Consider the following 22,500-nt stretch of genomic DNA (forward strand, 5'->3'; position numbering starts at 1 on the left):
TATTTAGGGAAGCCCACTGGGGTTTTATCGTGTGAAAACTACAATAGAGAATCTCTTATAGTTATACAATATATAATTTTTTACTCAAACTGTTACATATTATGAGTAATACTATATTGTACATTATATGTAAGAAACACAAAACCCTTATGTCTTGTTTCAAGAGGGGTCGTCTCAAAATGCAAGAAAATTTTTTTTTACAAATTTTCCTGGTTTTATATTTTTGATATAGACAAAATATGACGGATAAAACGGATTTACACACAAACTATACAAATTATGCAGAGTTTCTAAACGTTCTATGTTTAAAATTTCAAAAGAATTATTACTTTTTCTTTTATGACATGCATATACTTCTTTGAGAGCTTCACGTTATCATAACGTCAAAATCACACTATTACTACATCAATCTACCTATCAGTTAAAAAATTAGTTATATAAAATTGTAATTAAACTTTTCAACCTGTAATTTTCTCATTTTGTTAAATTGTTTTGAATTACGTAAAAAAAATGCTTCAAACAATAAATACGCTTGGTTTTACTATGATGCGGAAAATATTGATTAATGGAAACCCGAGTCGGCCCCCTTGAACATGTAATGACTGCATGAATGTAAATTAAAACAAGATTTGTTTTTGAAACACTATTCGCTCGGCGGCAACAAAGTTTGAAAAACTATTTTTAGCATATAGGTCACAGTCAAGGTCAAAAGGTCATTGACCTTGGTGTAATTTGAAAGATCTTAATTAGTGGAGTATGCATATCAAATATATATATATATATATATATATATATATATATATATATATATATATATATATATATCAGACAGAGAGACAAACAGACAGGACAAAAACAATGCATGCCCCGACCTAACGATCCAGGCACATAAAAAAAATGATAAGGTTTGTACTGGAAGGTATCACTCTTGAAAATATTGTCTTCCCACAAATGTTTAGTAAAATAGAAAATTTGGTATTATTACTATTTAAATAGTCATAACACCAAATTTTACTATTTAATACAAGAACAAGGTTCACTTTTGCCTTATTTGGCCCTGTGAATTTCTGAAAAACTGAAACTGCAAAATAGTTTTTGTTAACAATTCATTGAATAGCATGTAGATCTTTGGTGACTACGTATCTATCAAAAATGACGTAATTTTCTGGCTAGTCAATGCATTATTGACGTCGCGAAATGCGTCAATTTCCTAATATTCGGAAAAAGTCTATAAAAAACGACCAATTTTTAAAGCTATTTTTCAATATTTAATATGGAGTGCAACCTCTGATCTAAAATGTGCAACTACTAAATGATAGAGCTATTTCTGGGGATTAAAAGACATGTTTTAGTTTTTAGATCAGAGAGTGCGCTGATATTATTTTCTTCTCTGAAAGTACTCAATTATACATGTTTACCTTTAAATTCAAGAACATTGTAATTTCATAAAGCCAGTTCTCCAAGACCTGGACTTTTAGGAGAATTTTTTTTTATAGTAAATGAAAGCATAAAGACTCTATTTTACTTTAATGCTTCAAATTGAAAATCAAGTGTTAATCAATCAATTGGTATATCTACAGGGCCATTTTATGCATAAAGTGAACCGAGGTCTTTGTGGAATGACACTATGTTACAAACGTGCAAACAAGGCTGGCAGAACAATTCATTCCGGAAGAATTATTTCTCCTTTGATATCTTCATATATTCCTGCCACACTGATAGCCCTCACATACAGATGAACAGACAACCTTGACCAGCTGCTGATTGTTGGCGGTAAGCCAAATTTGATGCTAGTCTTTGTGGTCTCCTGCCACTGAAGAATGTTACTTCCACTATCAACAGTTCCAGCGCAAATTTCATAATAAAGAGGATGCTCAGAATTAAACACGTTGTTCCATGTAACAGAAAATTCTTTGTTTCCTTCGTGCCAGGACACTGAAAGTTGATTTCCTGTAAAAGAATTTGTAGTTTATTAATAGACAATTAAGTTATAATTAATTCTAAAAAAATACCAATGCACTATATTTCATAAAAATGTATCAACAATATAGAGATAATGTCCTTTGTATACCAGACTTTCGTGGTTTGTCTTCGAGTACTGTGATGTTGTAGGGTACTTTACTACTGGCAAGAAGAAGTTTATTAATGGCTTGTATTGAAATACTTTTAAGTCCCTGATCCATAGCTAAGTTCAATATCACTGCACTCTGAACGTCTTGGCCAATTGGAAATGACATCCTTTCAATCAATTTCAAATTTTGATCCGAAAACATGATCTAAAAAGCAAAAAAGAGAGAAGAAATAAAAGAGGAAGTAATAGAAAATACAAGTTATTAATTTCAAATAAAAACATACCTTATATTGCTCGATTCCAATGGAATCTGTAAATCCAGACCATTTTATTCGCACATTGTCTCTGACACTTTGATAATGTTCTCCAGCTTGGTACTCCGTGACAGATAAAGGCATAACTACAACTTCAGAATGGCCTACTGATGGGGATAGGGTGGAAATTGTCACTCCATCGGAGGATTTAGAAGTTATTAAGCCTGCACGATTTTGACACTTAATTGTAGAATATACAGTTCGATTTTCCAAAAGAATATAGTCAAAGACCTTGAATATAACGTTTTCTGAAACTGGTACTTTCTCAAATGTCTGCAACTCTATTCCCTGAGGCTGGTAACCTGTTATAAAAGTTATGAGATATTTTTTATCTCATAATTACATGCAAAATTGATTACATGTATTCGAAGAGCAATATTAAGTACTAAACCTAGCAGCTATAAAATGTTTGCATCCCTTGAAGATTATTGTTTATACACACCTATACCCCATTCGCAAAATTCTATTCCTGACTCAGCGTCCATTGCCACAAAGTTGACAGCTACTTCATTGTCTATCCATGCGTCTTTATCCTCGCCTAATCAGAGTAAAACGTTTATCAATGAATATTATAAATCCATACAAGTATTGGAAATTTAAACAAATCAAAATTTAAATTAGCCATAGTTGTCATAACGAAATATCCAAAATCTAGAATCAATTCATAAATTTGAGGATCCTGTCTCCACAATCTGTTTCCAAAATTTTCAACTTTCAATTTGCCTTACTTATTAATCGGCCATCATAAACATGGATAATCTCTGGAGGGGTTAGGTCAACAATTACTGGCGCGGAGTAGGATATCCCATCAAGTCCAGCCATATTAGACGCCACCGCTGTTATATGTATGATTGTGTTATGGATTAAAGTCACATTCGTGTTGATTCCGAAATTGTTCAGTCCAGTACTTTTGAAGTTTTGAAGCTGTATCCCACCTTTCGTATATCCTAACAATAAAAAAACCAAAAACAGACAAACCTTTTTATGGTGGTATTTTAAATTATGTATCAATTATTTTGATTTTCAATCACTTTCTTTTCATCATAGGACTAGTGATGTGAATACAACACAAGTATTGGCTAGAGAGTTATCATCAAAAGTGGAAAGCTTCATAAAGCTTACATTTGTGGATTTATTCTTTTTTTACCTATTGCCCATTTGTACTCTGTGATAGGACTGGAATCTTCAATAAAGCTCCATTCCGCGTGTATAGAACCCCACTGATGTATATAAACGATGTGAGCAGTCACATGCGATTCATTGCCATCCTTTTTGTCCCTTTCTACTCGCTGCAAGGTTAGATGATCTATAAAGAGACCTGTCTTGGCATCTGTACTTCCGATTTCTAAATAAGCTGAAATATTTGAAGCTATAAAATAAAACGTATGTCTGTGCCATGATAAAGTCTCGCGAGAAATAGCTTCACCATGTCCATCGTGCCTATATGGCTTTGTGTATAACATAAAAAGATGCCTGTTTTTACCAACGTAAACAAAACTTTCTTTGTTGGAAACCATTGCTGTGTCTAGTGACACGTGGCTTGTGAAGAAAACGACACGATATAACTCCCCAACTTTCAAATTTTGGACCTCTTGCTTTAAACTTCCCCTCAAAAATAGAAAAGCTTTGCCATCTCTGGCTAAATGTTTTTGCGACTTTACTACAGAAGCACAGCTTCCATGATTTGCATGCCAATGATCAGGTAGAAAGTCCGGATCTAAAGAACAGAGGTTACTGATATTTAGATTTTCAAATGTCAAAAACTTCTTCGATGACTCAAACGAAGGATTTATCAGTAGATTTTCTTCTGTGTGATAAAGGTACCGAGGTTCCGGTGGGGTGGTGTCGATTTTTACACCATCAGAAACAACGATTTTAGATTCATACCCAACGGTATCCACTGCGTATACTTTGCTATAGTAAGTTGCACCTGAAATTAATTTAGGATGGTAATAAAAAAGCGTATGGATTTTAAAATAAAATTAGGATGTTTACTCGTGTTCAACTCTACGTGCAACTTCATGTAATATCAGATACTTAATTAAATACTTATTAACCAACCTTGTGTAAGTTCATTTGTCAGTTTTGTTGATACGGATGTATGAATACCAACATTTTCCCATTGGCGAACGTTGCACTCCGTATTTGCTGATGACGTATGCACACTGGAAGTGTTACCGACACACCAGTAATAAAGCATTATTCCAGATCCTGTATCTGAAAATCCGTGCCATCGAGCACCAATCACATTTGATGTATTCTGATATTCAAGGTCATGCAAACCTGTAAGTCAAGAATTTGAAAATCATACGTATTTCAACCTATAATTGACTTTTCGTCCATGATGACTAAAGAAAGAAGAGTTTTACTTGTGATTATCACCATGCTTCATATGACAATTTTAAAAATCTTCCACTAAATAAAAGACAAATAAAAGATAAGTTCATTTATACAGATTAAAAAAAAGAAAGAAAACAACAAATTCTAGTATGCTTCAAGAAAATGGAAAAAATATTCAACTTCATGTAGAGAATACCCACCAATGCCATCGTATACTATGCCAGCTCGTGGTTTGACATCATCAGTTCGAAACCCATCGGAGGATTCTGTGTGGTGAATTCCAGAAAACCCATACGCAATGACGTTACTATAGTACTGAACTCCGGGAGAGAGCAAAAGTCTAAGAATACGGTATGTTGTTACTGTATTCTGTAAATTCTCATTACTGTCCCAGATGTCATGTCCTAAATGAATGCAAGTAAATCTTTTTATAAATTAATTTCTGATTGTGTTTATAAAAGGTTTAAACTTAATAATTTCTTGAAACAATTATTTTCGATGAAATATCATACATGGATATTTCGTTTCTCTCTGTCTCTTTTTCTCTCTATTGCTCTCAAATTTTTAATGTTATCAGCACGTACCGCCTGGCTGTGTACTGATGTATATATGATATGATTTAATAGTATCCTTTGCATCAGTAAATTTATTGGTCCAATTCACCATAAAAGCTGCTCCTTCCTTAACATAATCCTGGTCTCTCATACCACTTTCCATCATTTTTTCGCTAACCTAGATATATCAAAAGTTTAAAAAACATTATGCGAAGAGCTTTAATTGCTGTTTTTTTAAACACACACAACAAACACATGTGAATTCAATTCAATATAATCTTCATGAATAATATTATATTCATGAGAACTTACAGAAGATCCAAGAATATTCATCACAGATGGCTTTTGGGTTGAGATTATCACCCCATCAGATTTAAATATCGCATAACTGTTTTGGCCATACCATGCTTTAACGAAAACTGAATACGACACCCCTTCATTTAGAAATTGACCTACAAAGCAGAGAAAAGACAAATATTATAATGTAATATCCCCTTTTATGTGATACGTTACTTGAATAGAATATTAACATTCGTCAAAAATACTGCCATTAAATAATATGTTATCTTTATTTTGTTTTGAAAGGAAAACAACTAAGTTACATCACCTTTGTCTGTGGAAAATATGATGAAATTGTTTTGTCCAGCATCGTGCCAAACTCTGTCCTTTTCTAAATTAAAAATTCCGGAAGGTTCGTCACTATCTGTGATACTAACACTCCACTGATACCTATATATGAGCATGTAAATGTAGAAATTATCAATTTCTTATGCTTTTAAATTACCATGATCAACTTTATCGACAATTTAGACACCACATTGTTTTATTGTGCTATTTATTATAATTACAAAGGTATTACTCATAAAAAAAATTCAAAATTGTATTTCGTGCGGCTATGGACAAGTACCTATAGGCGAATCTACTAGGATTAAGTTGATTTTAAAGTGGGAAGTGAATTGATTTACATACCAAAGGGGAGAATTTCCCTGCCTTTGAATGATTGACCATCGACCTTGCAGAATTGTGTTTGTTGGTGTATATGCAATATCTTCACTTCCATACATAACATCATTAACTTGCAGCAGGTTGTTTGGATTCCCTAAAATATGTAAAACGTAACATTAAAAGCAAATTGAAAGTAAGGTTATAAAAAGTCTCCTGCCAGCTGCATTAATAAATTTGTATCAATCATAGCTGAATCTGATAAGAAAGTACAACAAAGTAAAAAAAATTTACAACATATCTTTATATAAGCATGCATGGAAATTTTGAAGTTTGCAAAACTGGTGCATTCTGGAAGGAGAAAGTGAAAGAAAGAAACAACTCACCTACTGAGACATCAATACAACTGGTATCATTGGTGAAACAGACTCTGTCTTGTGGAGCACACACACAGTTTCCCTCACAGTCATAAGCATCACAGCGCCTGACCAGCGAGAGAATCCCCCCACTATGAATCATTCTGAACTTGGAATGAATGATGTAACTTGATAGCCCAACCTAAAATTTATTGTTTAGGCAATACCTTAGCATTGAAGAGTAAAAGCATGATGATCATGGATTATACGTTTAACATATATGTAAACATGGTAAATAAAAGTGTAGAAGTTCGGGCTTTACGGACCGTGGATATCGGCCTGGATAGCTCAGTGGTTAGAGCACCTGACTAGTAATACAGGGGTCCCGGGTTCGATTCCCGGTCCAGCCATATGTTTTCTTCGTGCATTTCTCCTTTCCTACTACATTTGGTGGCCAGTGTGGGGGGCCTTGTTCAGGTTACAGTGTATGTGTAAATTAGTAATTCCTGGCAGGGCCCTAGAACTTGTGTCTTCGAGGTCGAAGACTGTTTAAGGAGGGAGGAATGTAGAAGTTCGGGCTTTACGGACCGTGGATATCGGCCTGGATAGCTCAGTGGTTAGAGCACCTGACTAGTAATACAGGGGTCCCGGGTTCGATTCCCGGTCCAGCCATATGTTTTCTTCGTGCATTTCTCCTTTCCTACTACAAAAGTAAAAATATATTTAGTACCTTATTCACAGCCCACACACTTATAAAGAGAAAATCATGGTCCGAAAGTTTTTGAGTTCTGATGCTGTAAGTTTGAACTTTGCCCTCGTCATATCTATCAGCACCAGTTGTTGTGTGATTTACTTGAATTGCTTTTCCCGGTTCCTAAAAAGGAATTAAAAAGTATTACCTAGTATGAGACCTATCTTTAAACCAAACGCTATCAAAACATCTTTTAAAAAAACAAATATTTCGTAATATGATGTCATGATTTCAAATAGCATACTGTATTTAAATCTGCGCCCATGTAAGCTGAACCAATATTGACGAAATAATGAGAAACGTCCGAATGGGCATCTCCAAAACCAAGCCACGCAAGGTTCACTCTGTATTTCGTCCATGTCATAAATCCTGAGACATGACGGCTGAGTTCTGCAGCATGATCGGTATGAATAGCAAACATTCCTATATTGATGAAATGAAATGCCGCAGTCATATTTTCATTAAAAATATAGATTGATATTTGATACATTTTGAAAGAACAATATTTTCTAAAAAAAAAAAATACCTGTAGCTATAACAAATAATATATGTATAAATCTAATTACATTGTGAAATTGAATTGATCTGGAATTACATCCATCAAATTTATGCAAACCTCGATTTGGCTTAGTAGTATCTACCAACATCCCCTTAGAGGTGCTCGACATGCATAACGCAGCTCCATTACACGTAATCAGCGTTACAAAATACGTTACTCCATCATGCAGTGATAATCCAGTAAAGATATAATCTCTTACAATGCCATTGACCTGGTAGAAGAAATCTTTGCATTATAATTACTAGTATGTCAATTGTATATTTAAAAAAAATTGTGATATTTGAGACCGCTTTTTAAAACTTTGTTCTTTCGTATTTGTTTGCAAAACTGCTTTAATTACAAAGCACTTTTCAACCCACCTGTATTGAGGATGTTTGGAAATCGCCACCTATATGACATTTAATTGAAATATACTGCCTATCAATGTACGACTCATCATCTTTTACGTCCCACTCAACTTTCATAGACCCCCTGTAAAACTGCGTGTTTCCGTGTATTCCAAAATCCTCTGAAAATCTTGGACCATGTACTATAACTGGTGGAGTGTCATCAATAAGAAATCCATTTGATGTCGCGTCTGCAAACTGACCTAAACAGGTAAACGCTTTTGAAAAATATTCTTTTTACGAGGGGTCTGTTGATTTTACATAAATTGATTAAATTCATATATATGGCATATAAATTGAACAGTTTTTTACCTGCTTTGTTGTAAGCTCTCACAGTAACATACACTCGTTGACCGACTGGAAGATGTGGCGTTATATTGTAAGCTGTCGCTATTTGAGTCAGGTGGACCTCTCTTTCAAGTAGGATCTCTTTACCCCCAGGTGTGGTACCTGCCCACCAAACATAATGGGACAGTCCTGACTGAGGGTCAGTGAAACCAAACCAATTTAACCCTATCCAATTTCTAAAAATTAAAAGAAATTATGAATTCTAAAATCAGTAAGTGATTCAATAAAAGAGCTGGTTTATTGTATTTATATACTAACTTGATTGATTGGTACTCGATGTCAGTGGAAGAAGTCCCATCTATTACATTTCCTGCGTTTGGCGGACTGTTGTCCATTATGACACCATCGGAAACAGACGTAGTGCAAAAATCAGCCGTATTACATGCAGTTACCGTAGTGTAGTAAGTTAATCCAGGTCCAAAATGGACAAAGTCAACTGCTAGCTCTGTATTCAAGAATATAAGCGACTTTATTATTTTCCACAACTACGATACGCTAAATAATTTTGCCCTGCACGAATAGTCGCTACATTCAATTGACAGAATCGATAGAAAAATAAGGGCAATATATCTTTACCTTGACGGAAAAGAAGAATGCTTTCACATGTGTAGTACATAAAAATAACGTGTTTAACATACAAAATGGCTTTTCGGGAAAGAAAGGGTGAAGACCTTCCTATGTAGTTTTCCTCTTTTTTGCGTGCAACCATGGCTTACTACTTGAAAAGGTCCTGCTTTTTTAGGCCAATACAATAAAACCTAAAATTTTGAAAATCACAGCACAACTTTCCCTATATTGCCCGTAATTTTATCAAAGCATTTTTAAAATTATTTTTGAGTGACAACTTTGTGTAATGTAAAATGTCTGTTCGCCAGTATCGGCACCAGTGTATGCAAATCAAATATATTCCGAAACACTTAACATGCATAATTGATTGATTGATTGATTGTATACTGTTTAACGTCCCTCTCCAGAATATTTCACTGATATGGAGACGTCACCATTGCCGGTGAAGGGCTGCAAATTTAGGTTTATGCTCGGCACTTACGGCCTTTGAGCAGGGAGGGATCTTTATCGTGCCACACCTGCTGTGACACGGGGCCTCGGTTTATACGGTCTCATCCGAAGGACCGCCCCATTTAGTCGCCTTTCACGACAAGCAAGTGGGTACTGAGGACCTATTCTAACCCGGATGCATAATGGAAAGTTTAATCTAATACCAACTCTCATGTTTTAACATAAGTTGAAACAATATTCTTATATACAGAGGTCTTCGCCCAAGCATTCACTAACCATTGATAAGTCCAACGCTTTGGTAGCCAATTACATCATCACAGTACGGGCATGTTCCAACATTGATGAAATATTCTTTTATTGAAGAGTGAGGTTCGTAGAATCCTTCCCAATATACTTTTAATATGGACGTATCAGTCTGGAAATCTATATCCATTTTACTACTTCCTGTTGGAGAAATGTCCAAAACGTGTCCCTTGATAGGAGGTGATAAATCAACAGTGTACGCCCAGGAAGTCGCCACTGACATCAATTTGGCCTTATTGAAAGCCTCAAAATAAATAACCACGTATAAATCATAAACAACCATAAAACTAAGAAATCAATCTGATATGTCTGAAACAAGATAAAATGCAAAAATGCATTTTTTAAAATCAAATTTCTAAATGGACAAGAGAATAATGCTCACTTTTACTGAAATGAAATAAGCATGTCCTTCTGTAATGTTTAAAGGTTGGCTTTTGTTGTTCATTCCACATTCACTATCCACTCTAGTGAAATACATTACATCGAAATGACCAGGTTCTGAACCTATAGCCCACATGAAAAAATCTATGCCACTCTCTGGGTCACTGAAGACATTATTCCAACTGAAAAGACGTCAAAGTAGTTCATAGTTACTTTTTTCTAAAACCAAAATAACACATATATGTTAAAACAAACTGCAATGAACTTCAATTTGAATTTCCTACATTTTGAAGACTTTAATGTTCATAAAATATACTAAGGGAGTGAAGAAGAATGTTAACATTTTCTAAGAAATAGGTTAATATCAATTCTATATTTTTAACCTAGCTATATGACGATTTTGGGCTTTTTTTAAATAATATATATATATATATATATATATATATATATATATATATACTGTAGAAGCACAAATTTTCGTGGGGATAAAATTTCGTTGATTTATCATCAAAAATAGTTTCGTGGGCATTTAATTTCGTTGTTGTGAGAGTAACCCTATTCAATATATAGTCATATAAAATTTCGTGTGGGATTTAATTTCGTTGATATTTGTTAACAACGAAATAAACGAAATTTAATCCCCCACGAATATTTCTGCTTTTACAGTATATATATATATATATATATATATATATATATATATATATATATATATATATATATATATATATATATATATATATATATATATATAATATAAGTATGTTGCAATGGTCTAGTTTCGTTGGTTTGGAGTGCCTTTATCCCGTCATTTTACAAAAAAATGAATTCGCTTTCACAAGACATTAAACTAAGTTAATATTTTCAACCTGATCCCATCTCTGATGTTTTGGAGGTCCGTGTTTGCTCTGCTCCTGTTTTGTATTGTTTTATGGACTTTTGATCTTGAATACTGTTCGTTATCTCCATATGTTTCATAAGTTGAAAAATAGGAAAGAAAAAATTGGCTCTGACAAAATTCAACTTTTCCGTGGAATTTAGCGTGTAAATTTATTTATTCCGGGTGTTATTCTTCAGTATATATGTATTTTCTTAAAAACTATGAAGTTCGTTATGCATATTATCCCAAGTTTCCAACTATCGTTGATGTACCAACACACTAGACAGTGATGCCTTATATTTACATTTCATCGTAAAATAAAATTTTGATTTAGATTTTAAAAGTCTTCTAATAGATTAAAATTACACGATGCCTCCCCTGTCCACTTCAATGGTCCCACTGTCCTCAGTACAAAGACAGTCGCACGAGATTTACAGGTATGTTAGACATTTTGCAATGCAAAATTAACTTCCGGTTGAATCATAGAACAAGAGGCCCTGGGGCCACATCGCTCACCTAAGCAAATCGGAGTCAGATCAGAACTGAAAAGTTTACTGAAGGGGGGGGGGGAGCTTGAATTTCAATACTTCTTGAGAATGCCTTTACATTGATATAGCTATATGGCTTTGCTGTTCTTGGTATACAGATTTTTTAAAAACATTTTATTCCTATATATTACTTCGTAATAATTTAAATTTGTTTCCCCAGTGTTTCCCTCCCTACCCCATTGGGCAATGATTTGGAACAAATTTAAATCCTCAATACATGAGAATGCTTACATGTCAATGTGACTAAACATAGCTTTTCTGTTCTTGGGATTTTTCCCTATATTTTTCTATGAAAATCTTTTATCCACCATTGTGACCCCACCTTACCCCCGGGGGTCATGATTTGCACCTAGTCTACCTGAAAATGCTACCATATAAATACTAGTATCACTACTCATGACTTTGCTATTCTTGAGACGACTTTTTTAAAAATACACTTTAATGTAAAACTTGATTCCCCCATTGTGGCACCACCCTATCCCTGGGGGTTATGATTTGAACAAACTAGCAAATACCTGAGGATGATTCCATATACATGTAAATATCACATATCATGGCTTTGAAGAACTCGAGAAGAAGATTTTAAGATTTTTCTATGTACATGAATTCCTATGTAAAACTTTGATCTGTCATTGTAGCCAACCCTACCCCCAGGGGTCATGATTTGAACAAACTCGAATCTACACTACATGAGGATGCTTCCACATAGTTTCATCTTTCCTGGCCCAGTAGTTCTTGAGAGAAGATTTAAAAAAAAAATTCCTATATATTCCTATGTAAAACTTTGATCGGCCATTGTGGTCCCACCCTACCCATGGAGGTCATGATTTGAACAAACTATAATTTACACTACCTGAGGATGATTCCACATGAGTTTTATCCTACCTGGCCCAGTACTTATTGAGAAGATTTTTCCCATATATTCCTATGCAAAACTTTGATCGGCCATTGTGGCCCCACCCTACTCCCGGGGGACATGGTTTGAAAAAATTTGAATCTACACTACCTGGGGATGATTCCACATGAATTTTATCCTACCTGGCCCAGTAGTTATTGAGAAGAAGATTTTTAAAAGATTTTTCCCATATATTCCTATGCAAAACTTTGATCGGCCATTGTGGCCCCACCCTAACTCCGGGGGTCATGATTTGAACAAATTTAAATCACTACCTGAGGATGTTTTCACATGAGTTTCATCTTTCCTCTCCCAGTGGTTCCTGAGAAGAAGATTTTTTAAAAATGCCATTAATTTTCACTATTTCATAATTTCTCCCCTTTGAAGAAGGCGTGGCCCTTCATTTGAACAAACTTGAATTCCCTTCACCGAAGGATACTTTGTGGCAAGTTTGGTTGAAATTGGCCCAGTGGTTCCTGAGAAGAAGATGAAAATGTGAAAAGTTTACGACGATGACAGACGACGAACAAATTTTGATCAGAAAAGCTCACTTGAGCCTTCGACTCAGGTGAGCTAAAAATCTACTCACCTAATTCTTAGCTATCAGTGAGAAAACAAATAAAAACGGAACTATATTGAAATCACAGGCAACATCACGTTTTTGTTTATTAGGTAAAAAAAATCAAAGAAAAAAGATAAAACTGGTAAGTTTTAACAGGAAACATCAGTTTACTTACCAGGCCTCAATTTCTGTTCTAGAATAAATATGACGTCCAGACAAAGTTATAGGACTGTTAGATTTAACTGGTGGACTTGTGTCTACTCTCACTGGTAAAGACGATTCAACTGTCGTTCTATTAGCAAAATCGGTTGCTGAAATGAAGCTTTGAAAGTAAATATGCGTAAATACTGTATACCGGGAAATTTTCGCCCCCGTTTTATTTTCGCCCCTTTCACCCTCTTCTTGATTGGGCGAATTTAAAACGTGGCGAATTCAAAATTACACCTCATAATTTCTTAAACAGAACTATGACTGGGACGAATTTAAAACGGGGCAAAATTGTTCACAAGTTCAAAAGGGCGAAAATAACACGGGGCGAAAATAACCCTGTATACAGTAATTATTAATTTTAGAGGATTGATATAAACGCAAAATTTAATACCCATGATAGTTGCATAATAATTGTAACCACTGTGTAACGTTAATCCATGCATGTTTTTGTGATTTACTACACCGACATCAAAGAAAGCGACTACGTCATTTCCTCCTGCAAACGTGCCTGAAAATAAAGATAACATTTAACTTTCTTCAACCGTATTTGGCCATAATTGAAAATTCGCCATTTATTAAATGGTTTGTTACCAATGCCTAGCTGGTACTTTTGAACTCCAGAAATATGAGACCCAGTTTTAAATTCTTCAACATCTCTAAAAGATTCCCAAGTCACAAACATGTCTGTTGTAGATGTCTAAAATATACACATTTGATGTAAATTTCTTCTACTTGACAAAACGTTATATTTTGGTGATAAAACATGTATATAAATATTTTTATTTTGAAAATGAATCTTTTACTTACTTTACAGATATAACCATAACCATTTACCTGATAGTGTGCACCTTCATTCCCAATCCAAACCTTTCCAGGTACCGGAGGTGTTAGATCCACCACAATTCCATTACTACATTCATTCATTTCTGGTAAGACTTGCGTCCATTTCTCGTATTTTATCTCAGTATATGCTGCATGTATGCACACCATGTACCTTTGTCCATGTTCAAGCTCCCCTTCCTTAAATTTAAAATTGATGAATTCGCGTTCTGTAATTTAAATGTAAAACAATTAATGAATGATGCATTGTAAGTCTTGTTTAGAGAGGAAAAAAAAAGTTAACTTCAAGGCCATCTTGAAAATAATGTTTGCTTGCCCTCTTTTGACTCAGGATACAATTATTGGGTCGGTAGGAAGTTGAATTTTTTTTTCCCAGAAAACATATTTTCAACATATTTGTTAAGGTCATATGAGGAATTAAAAAAATGTTGTGTCCAGGAATGTAAAAACCGGTCGGGAGAGGGCAACCAAACAATTTTTGAAACATGGCCTCTACTATGATGTGTCTTAAATTTACCTGAAATACAATGTTTTCCAAACCTAAATATAACAAATGTCTTGAAACAAACCTGTTGCGTCACATTGGATAGAATCGGGATGGCTGCAGGGGTCTGGCAGAGACAATGAACTTGAGGGCAGATAATATGTTGTGGAATCTACTGTTCTTGCGTTGAGAACGGCAACCGTATACGATTTGTACCGGAGCTGTGGCCAAACAGCTGATATATAGTTCATATGAGGAGTGTAGTCCTTGTCTGGAAACGGCCATCTATCATTGGTTAGTAAACTTATCGGTTCTCCGTATCCATCTAGAATTTTGAGCAATAAAAAATATACGTGCATTTAAAAGGCACATAAAATATCTTATTAAAACATTTGATTATCAAACGGATTATTAACATCACTGTATAAAACTAGTGCTAATTGTAACGGGGACCGTTACAGATGTTCCCCAAACGTTCCCCATGTCCCTTATCGTGCCTTATTCCTCTAAGACCTTTTATAAATATGCTAAGTATCCCAAGATTTCATTTAAGAATATAAAAGTTACAATGATATCAACTATCAACGATATATTGTTTAACGTTTTGCATGCGCGCACACGTACATGTACATGCATATGCAAGATGATTATGGCATGTTGATTAAGCGATTAACATATCTTTCTATCCCGCGAATCAAAGAAAAAAATACATATATAAATTTACCATTTTTCAAGCATATGTCATATTTTTAATATATCGATTCACATTTTATTTCTCTACTTATTTTAAACTCGGGCTCAAAGTTGGTTTTATTCCGACGACAAGGCAGGGTTAAAGGAAGTCGACTAAGGGTATCACGCCAATACCTAACCAATCAAAATGAACTTATTCAATAGTAGTTCCATACATGGAAAAGGGATTTTCCTTTCTGTTCAGAATTTTTTAAATATTTCCTCTCAGGCCATTTTGACAACTCTGATACCTGTGCCTGGTAAATTTTATATACTTTGTAAATAAATATATAAAGGTTTTTTGACCGGAACTATTCATTTTTTCCAATGCATAGGGGGCTACTCTCTGGGTTTTACAAGAGATGTTTAAAAAGACATTCGTGTCAGCTAATGTGACCTATATTGTTTAACACCTTCTTATTAATATTTTTTTTCATGAATGCAAATATCTGATTATTTTACGAAGGAGCGTACATGTATATACCGAAAATCGCTATTTCTGGGGATTGCGTAATTCTAAAAAAAATTCAAATAAATTTCAAAGGTAAATTAAACAAAGGATGCTTGGTATTAAAATATTATTTCAAATCAGTAGAATCGAATGCTATTGTAACGTGTTTGCCTAACACTTATACTATAATATGATTTTTCTCAGGGTCTAGGGCCCCCTCAGATACCTTGCTGAGGAATTTGATTGTTGACTGAAACTTATTTACATATGCAAAATATACAAATATCGGGTGCTTCTCTAGCACGCAAATAAACGAAATAATTAATCAACTGCCTCTTAATCAATTAGGCTTCTAAGTCCGAAGCGACTTCGTGAAGCGCCCAAAGAATCAACCAAAGCGCCGGCTCGTCGCTTCTACCATAAGCGACAGGTTACTTCTACTTATATACGGACTGCCTTCGTATGCAACGCTCACGTAGACTGTTACATACTAGGTACGATCTGTTCTGCACATCGCAAAGCAATAATGACTTACGAACAGACTTACCTGTACCAATACCCTTTGGCTGGCTTTCTCCTACTGCTCCTGTCTTGTAGCGGACTTCTACAATGGCACTCTACCGCATCAGTGACTGTATCAGAAAACTGACTCTATCGAATCTCGACGCCTTATATATACTCTAATAGTATCACGTGACAAGCCCACTCGGAATTATTGGGAACTCGGGGTTTTACGAACTCAGGGTCCTTTCGGAACGCCCTGTCCCCTTCCCTTAATTATCTATTTCCGTTACACTATTAACGACATCTGAATAAATAGGCTATAAAAGGCTTAGATGCCAACTTTGGTCATCTGCACTTTAATTTTAAACACGACAGGATTAGTAATTTTTTCTGTATAAATTAATAATTTGTATATACTTTGGAAACTCAAATGAAATATTTTAATACACTTTCCTCGAGCTCTTTTCTGCAGTTTTCCTGAAATTTTATGTGGGTCCGAGGTGTTATTTGAGTTTAACAGTGATTCTCTACGTTGCCATTAATTTGATTTGTTTGTGTGTGTGGGGGGGGGGGGGGTTATTTTTATTCTTAACCTATTTAACATTGGAGTTGAATCTTGTATCTTATTCCAAGAACTTAAGATTGATTGTGACATTTGGATGAAAGGTCAAGGTCATTAAAAACCACCACCTCTTTAACTTCTAACCTGTCAACCGAAATAAACTCTGAAAGGTGTTTCTAGATACATGTACATGTACTTCATGTTTCTTTTTACCCTTGGGTCAGGGACAAAGGTTAAGGTCGATTTCAAGTTCATAGGTCAAGGTGATTTTGATAAATAGTTAATATCAACATTTAATTCAGGTTACCAATGACCTTGACCTAAGTTTCAAGGTCAAGGGTAAAAAGATCTGCATGCTTCAGTATGTTACATGTCTTGACATTTAGAAGTTCTTAATTCTGCATGAACATCAAACACTCAAGAATACTGTCTTTTAATACATTGTGTGCGGTCGCATGTGCATGCACGTCCATGTATTTACTTTTGATAGTAGTATAATGTAGGCAATCATTATATCTATTCATATTTGAAATTTCACCCTGTATTATTGAGAACCAAGAAAGTTGTAGGCATTTAAAGTTTTAGCCAATCAGATTGCAGCACACGTGCATGTGCGTGCGTTCATGATTATTTTTATATATCATGCTGTAGATCTTCATAATGTAAGACTATGTTCAAAATTTCAAAGGATTTTGTCAGAAAACAAAAGAGATATTTAGACTTTAAGTTTCAGCCAATCGCAGCGAAGGGCACCTGCATGCGCGTGAGATCTTGCTATTTTGACCATGTCATCATGTCTATACTACTATTATATCCTTATATTATGAGTTTCAAAGCATTTCATCCAATATTCAAAAAGTTACGGCTAAATCTATTATATTGGTCATTTCACGTGTTAACGTGCGCGCACCTGCACGCACGTGCGCGCAAAATGACCTTCTTTCCGCACATCTACATAACATACCTAGTGACCCTAAAAAGGTTTCACCTAGATCGGATGAGTAGTTTACGAGAACACTCGCGGACAAAAAAGTACCGGAGAACAAAGAAAAAATTCAGAAAAAGTAAAAACAATATGTTCCCAAACTTCGTTTGGGGAACATAATAAATGATTTGGATGATAAAAAAAATACATTATATGTATTTTAAAGATTCACTGTATGGAAGTAAATATATATTGTGTCTCTCATAATTAAGCGAAAAGACAAACGAATTTCTGGATTATGTCAAATATGGCTACTCTATTTATTAAGAAAAAAAAAGAAAAGGATATAAATTTTCAAATTCCTTGAAAGTTTTTTGGGGGAAAGAATCATTAAAGAAAGCAAGTTTTATGTTTTTCTGAGCATATTTTAAAAGATATTGAAAAAAATCTTGAGAAGTAAAACGATGTATAACTAAAATAAATTCAGTTCACTTACCTCTTGATAGATCAGATCTACCTACAGCATCAATTACAGTTCTAGGTCGAATCAGAATAGGATCAAATGCCTCACAATCCTTGATATCCACTGATACTGTGGAATAAAGCATAGCTTTATTGTATCCACGAACAGCGAATCTGCGACATTTGGAAAAGTCAAACTCGCCAACAAGTTCAATCATAAATGATATCTGAAAGAAAGTTTTGTCTTATAATGACATTACGGCTGAAATTGATATGTTCAGCAATATATGTAAACAGACTAAGTTTATCAGATATATTAATTAATACATGATAACCTTTTCCTTGTTTTCGGTAGTAAAATTCTTGAGTTTAGTCCACTTAGTATGTAAGCTTCCTATTTGAGATTGATCCAATATGGCCCATTCATATTTATCAATCACAGCATACTTTTTCGTTGGACTAAGAATATCAGGATCGAAAAACTTGTCCATTGTTATTTCAAGCTGCAATGCAAGACACCTTCACTTACTGATAAATATTCTAACTGATATATGAAATATTTGCAATTCATAACGTTTCACTTTTCTGCGTTTGTAAACTTAGAGTTTAACATTTTATAATTTTTAGAATTAAATGATTTTATCAGCATAAAAAGAATTTGAAGATGTAAAAAATGTTAAAGCATTTCCAAACAAATTATTTATTTCGAAAATTGCCTTCTCTTTGTCATCTTTTCCTGTTGAATTCGCATGCTTTATGGTAATTTTTCCCGTGTCGGGCAAGTTAGACAGAATTGTTATCCCATTGCTGTGAGTTGGTAAATGACAGAATTGCTTGGCACAAAGCTTAACAGCAATTCTATACTCTCTCCCAGAGCTCAGAAGTAGTCCAGTGATTCGAGCCTCCTGGTGATTATGATTGTATTCATAATCACGAAAAGTTTTCCAAATATCTGAGAAATTTTTTTTAAATCAAATAGACAAATAAAAAGCATGAAAACTTATCCAACAATTTATTTTAACAGTGAGACATGTGAGCAATTTTTAAATGATAATTTATGGTTAATTATTTGAAAATTTCCTCCTTACTCTCATATGTTTTCTCTTCAATAGAGTAATACATGTCTGGTGTAAAAGCTAGTTTATCTTCAGGAATCGACCAATATCCACTGATACTGTCTTTCGATGACTGATAATCTAGGTCACCTTTACAAGCTTCGATAATATCCTACAAAATTGTTTTACAATGTAACAAAACGAAAGCAAGACAATATCTTAGTTATTTCTCTTAAAGTATCAGTTTTATTTATTCATATTAAATATTTCAAATATACCCAATCATGATGTTTCAAAGTGAAATTCTGTGAATCCTCTGAAGTGAAACAAAAAAAAGAGATGTATATGTATACATGTAATTCAGTTATAAATCCGATTGATACAACTGTATTGATTAATAATAAAAGCTGCAACACTACCATTAGAGCTGCATTTTTCTCCATCAAATACCAGGACTCCTGACAAGGTATCATTTTCTCTCACTACCGTCACTCCATCTGAAGTCACTTCCACTCTTCCAGCAGACGAAATAGCCGTCACAGTGACGAAGTAGATCTGCATAATCATAAAAATATAAGACCTTATATTTATCTTTAAAAAACAATTATCTACAGGGCAGAATAATAATTATATTCTCTGTTCTCAGTAGGAAAAAACAATGACTTGAGCAATTTATGTGAAAGTCCGAATTTAAAGTGGTGTTTGCTTAGGAAGTTCCCTCTTTTTTCAGGAAGCATTTTAAAATTGTTAAGAGATTAAAAGAACTGATAGTATAGTTTTCGACAAGCTAAGTTTTGTTTTGCAAGTCCGGCGAAACAATCTTATATTTGACATGGTATTACAAGATTTAATTTATTTTAAAATAATAGTATTGATTGTTTGCAACAAAATGTATATGACATAGATTACATCTAAAGTTCTGAACAATTACACAAAATGTATCGTAAATAACTTACCTGATAGTATAACAGTGATAAGCCAGTCTCTATATGTGATACATTACGACCAACAAATTTTGGTGGAACAACATCGTTGCTGCCAGGAGTGCTCCCAACTCGAAACTGGTACGTTACGTCTAAATATACATGTGAAAATCCCGTCCATTTCGCACCAATACTTTTAGTTTCTGATGTGAAATCTATGTCTTCAATATCCTGAAAACAGTTACCTTACGTTAAGAAAATGTAATATCCATTACACTTTTTTTTTGCATCAACAGATGAAAATAAAAGGATGTGTTAAAAGAAAAAATGATATATATATAAATTATATATAAACCGATTCTTTTTTAATATTTTTTTATGCATTTTATTTCTATTGACTTAATCAGTTAATTTACCTTGCTTATGATAAATAAAATACTACTAGTATATCTTGTCTGAATTTACAAAAGAATTTAAAAATTATATCTTACTTTAAATTGCGAATCTTTGTTCTGAAAAAATAAAATAAGCAGGATATAAATTACTATTATCATGCAAGTACCTTGAAAACATCCTTAACTTTTTTGTCATCCATATACTTTTCAAGCAATAATAATCATGAGAAAGCTGTACTTCTAACACTTTTGAAAATAAATATTATTAAGTTAATTGTATCTTACTTTAAAAAAATCAGTTAATATGAAAGGGAAATTGAAACTTAAAATTTTGTGATAGTACATACGGCTATATCTATGACTATTCCTGTTGACGGTAGCTGCACATTGTGTATATAAGGTTCTGAGACACCGAATGTATTGAGACCCGCTGCGTTCTCTGCTTTTATTGTGACAAAGTACGTATGATTTCCATGAAGTTTCCACTCTGTTTCAGATAAAGGGACTGCTGTACATGTTGGTGGTTCTGTTAGATTACAGCCAGGCCCTTTCATTAGTGGTGAGTACTTCTGAACCTGTGTTCCCCTAGGCGTGTGACCTTGAAAATGGAGATAAAAATGAAATAAACACTGTTCTTTTCTCGTTGTTGCTTTCGAAGAATGCAATTACATTTACGTACCTAAAGCGAAATGAAATGTCAAACGAAACAGGTCTTCGGTGTCAGTAAAACTTTCAGACTTCCAAGATGCCAACAAATACCCGTCTCTGTGTACAACAGTAATAGGTGGTTGAAACAATGGAGGAGTTGTGTCGACAAAACATGGACCAACTGACTAAAAAAAGATTATTATTTCTTCCCTAAACGAATTCGTTTAGAACAACAAACGTTCAAGATTCACATGTGCTGATTAAGAATCACCATACCTGTATTCCCTCTACGTTTGATTTACTTATTGTTTTGAAGACAATATAGAAGGGCTGTCCCTCGGGTAGATCAGTGTGCATTAGATGAATATGGCGATGTTGTTTTGTTGATCTAAAGGAAAGTAAATCAGGTGCTGTGCTTCCTGCTACTGTGGCCAACCCTACCTCATAATCATGGATGTTTGTTTCATTGGCGGACCAGGACAGAATGATCTATAAATCAATAGAGTATTTAAAAACAGCAACAGAAAAGCAAGAAATTGAGACTAAAACAAGTTTTGTGGGTTATTATTTTGTATTTTCTTTAATTCTAACATTATTATTAACAACACTCTTTCGATTATTATATATTTAAGAGTAATTGAGCTTACATGTGAAGATTTTGCTAATACAGGACTCAGTAACGTGGGCGCAGAGGATGTATTGGAGCAAATCATGGAACCATTCGTCACCATTTGGGTTCCATTTTTATGATGGGTAATTGGTAGCAAATCAAGATCTGTCACCGATATTAGTGTTGCTTTATTTCTTCAATCAAAAAATATACATTTTAAAAACATAATACATATAATTATACAACATGCAAATTTTATTCAAACTGACGCTGTGATGGAAATATTTGGAAATATGAATAAAAAATGTTTTTTATGACACCTTAAAACATTGTTTAGTTCTTGAGAGTATAACTTTAAGAATTTCACAGAGGTTTTAGAACCTTAAAAAGAGTACTTTTATGGAGAAAATAAAAACATTGTTTCAAGTTTTCATTCTTATTGTGCGCATGCACAGTAAAGCTGTGGAGGTTCCCGTCGTCTTAAGGCGCAAG

At 34.1% G+C, this 22,500-nt stretch overlaps 1 protein-coding gene across 1 annotated transcript in view; it reads right to left on the reverse strand.

Moving 5' to 3' along the window:
• Positions 1 to 1,173: 1,173 nt before the first annotated feature.
• Positions 1,174 to 22,500, reverse strand: part of LOC134270607 (uncharacterized) — a 32,477-nt gene continuing 11,150 nt past the window's right edge. Inside the window, 37 exon segments of the mRNA XM_062752836.1 lie at positions 1,174 to 1,950; positions 2,072 to 2,276; positions 2,356 to 2,687; positions 2,828 to 2,923; positions 3,114 to 3,332; positions 3,533 to 4,315; positions 4,447 to 4,668; positions 4,926 to 5,129; positions 5,310 to 5,457; positions 5,592 to 5,731; positions 5,887 to 6,008; positions 6,249 to 6,378; positions 6,608 to 6,779; positions 7,308 to 7,451; positions 7,573 to 7,751; positions 7,945 to 8,098; positions 8,247 to 8,476; positions 8,586 to 8,797; positions 8,880 to 9,066; positions 9,915 to 10,185; positions 10,324 to 10,504; positions 13,383 to 13,518; positions 13,809 to 13,925; positions 14,009 to 14,114; positions 14,252 to 14,466; positions 14,827 to 15,066; positions 18,412 to 18,604; positions 18,713 to 18,880; positions 19,094 to 19,329; positions 19,466 to 19,604; positions 19,711 to 19,748; positions 19,852 to 19,987; positions 20,389 to 20,631; positions 21,098 to 21,348; positions 21,430 to 21,583; positions 21,675 to 21,887; positions 22,046 to 22,202. Coding sequence (XP_062608820.1) covers positions 1,664 to 1,950; positions 2,072 to 2,276; positions 2,356 to 2,687; positions 2,828 to 2,923; positions 3,114 to 3,332; positions 3,533 to 4,315; positions 4,447 to 4,668; positions 4,926 to 5,129; positions 5,310 to 5,457; positions 5,592 to 5,731; positions 5,887 to 6,008; positions 6,249 to 6,378; positions 6,608 to 6,779; positions 7,308 to 7,451; positions 7,573 to 7,751; positions 7,945 to 8,098; positions 8,247 to 8,476; positions 8,586 to 8,797; positions 8,880 to 9,066; positions 9,915 to 10,185; positions 10,324 to 10,504; positions 13,383 to 13,518; positions 13,809 to 13,925; positions 14,009 to 14,114; positions 14,252 to 14,466; positions 14,827 to 15,066; positions 18,412 to 18,604; positions 18,713 to 18,880; positions 19,094 to 19,329; positions 19,466 to 19,604; positions 19,711 to 19,748; positions 19,852 to 19,987; positions 20,389 to 20,631; positions 21,098 to 21,348; positions 21,430 to 21,583; positions 21,675 to 21,887; positions 22,046 to 22,202 — 7,360 coding nt within the window. The 3' untranslated portion in view covers positions 1,174 to 1,663.

The sequence above is a fragment of the Saccostrea cucullata genome, unplaced genomic scaffold, assembly GCF_032062105.1.
Source record: "Saccostrea cucullata isolate Sc308-1 unplaced genomic scaffold, CSIRO_AGI_Scuc_v1 ctg171, whole genome shotgun sequence".
Classification (NCBI taxonomy): Eukaryota; Metazoa; Mollusca; class Bivalvia; order Ostreida; family Ostreidae; genus Saccostrea; species Saccostrea cuccullata.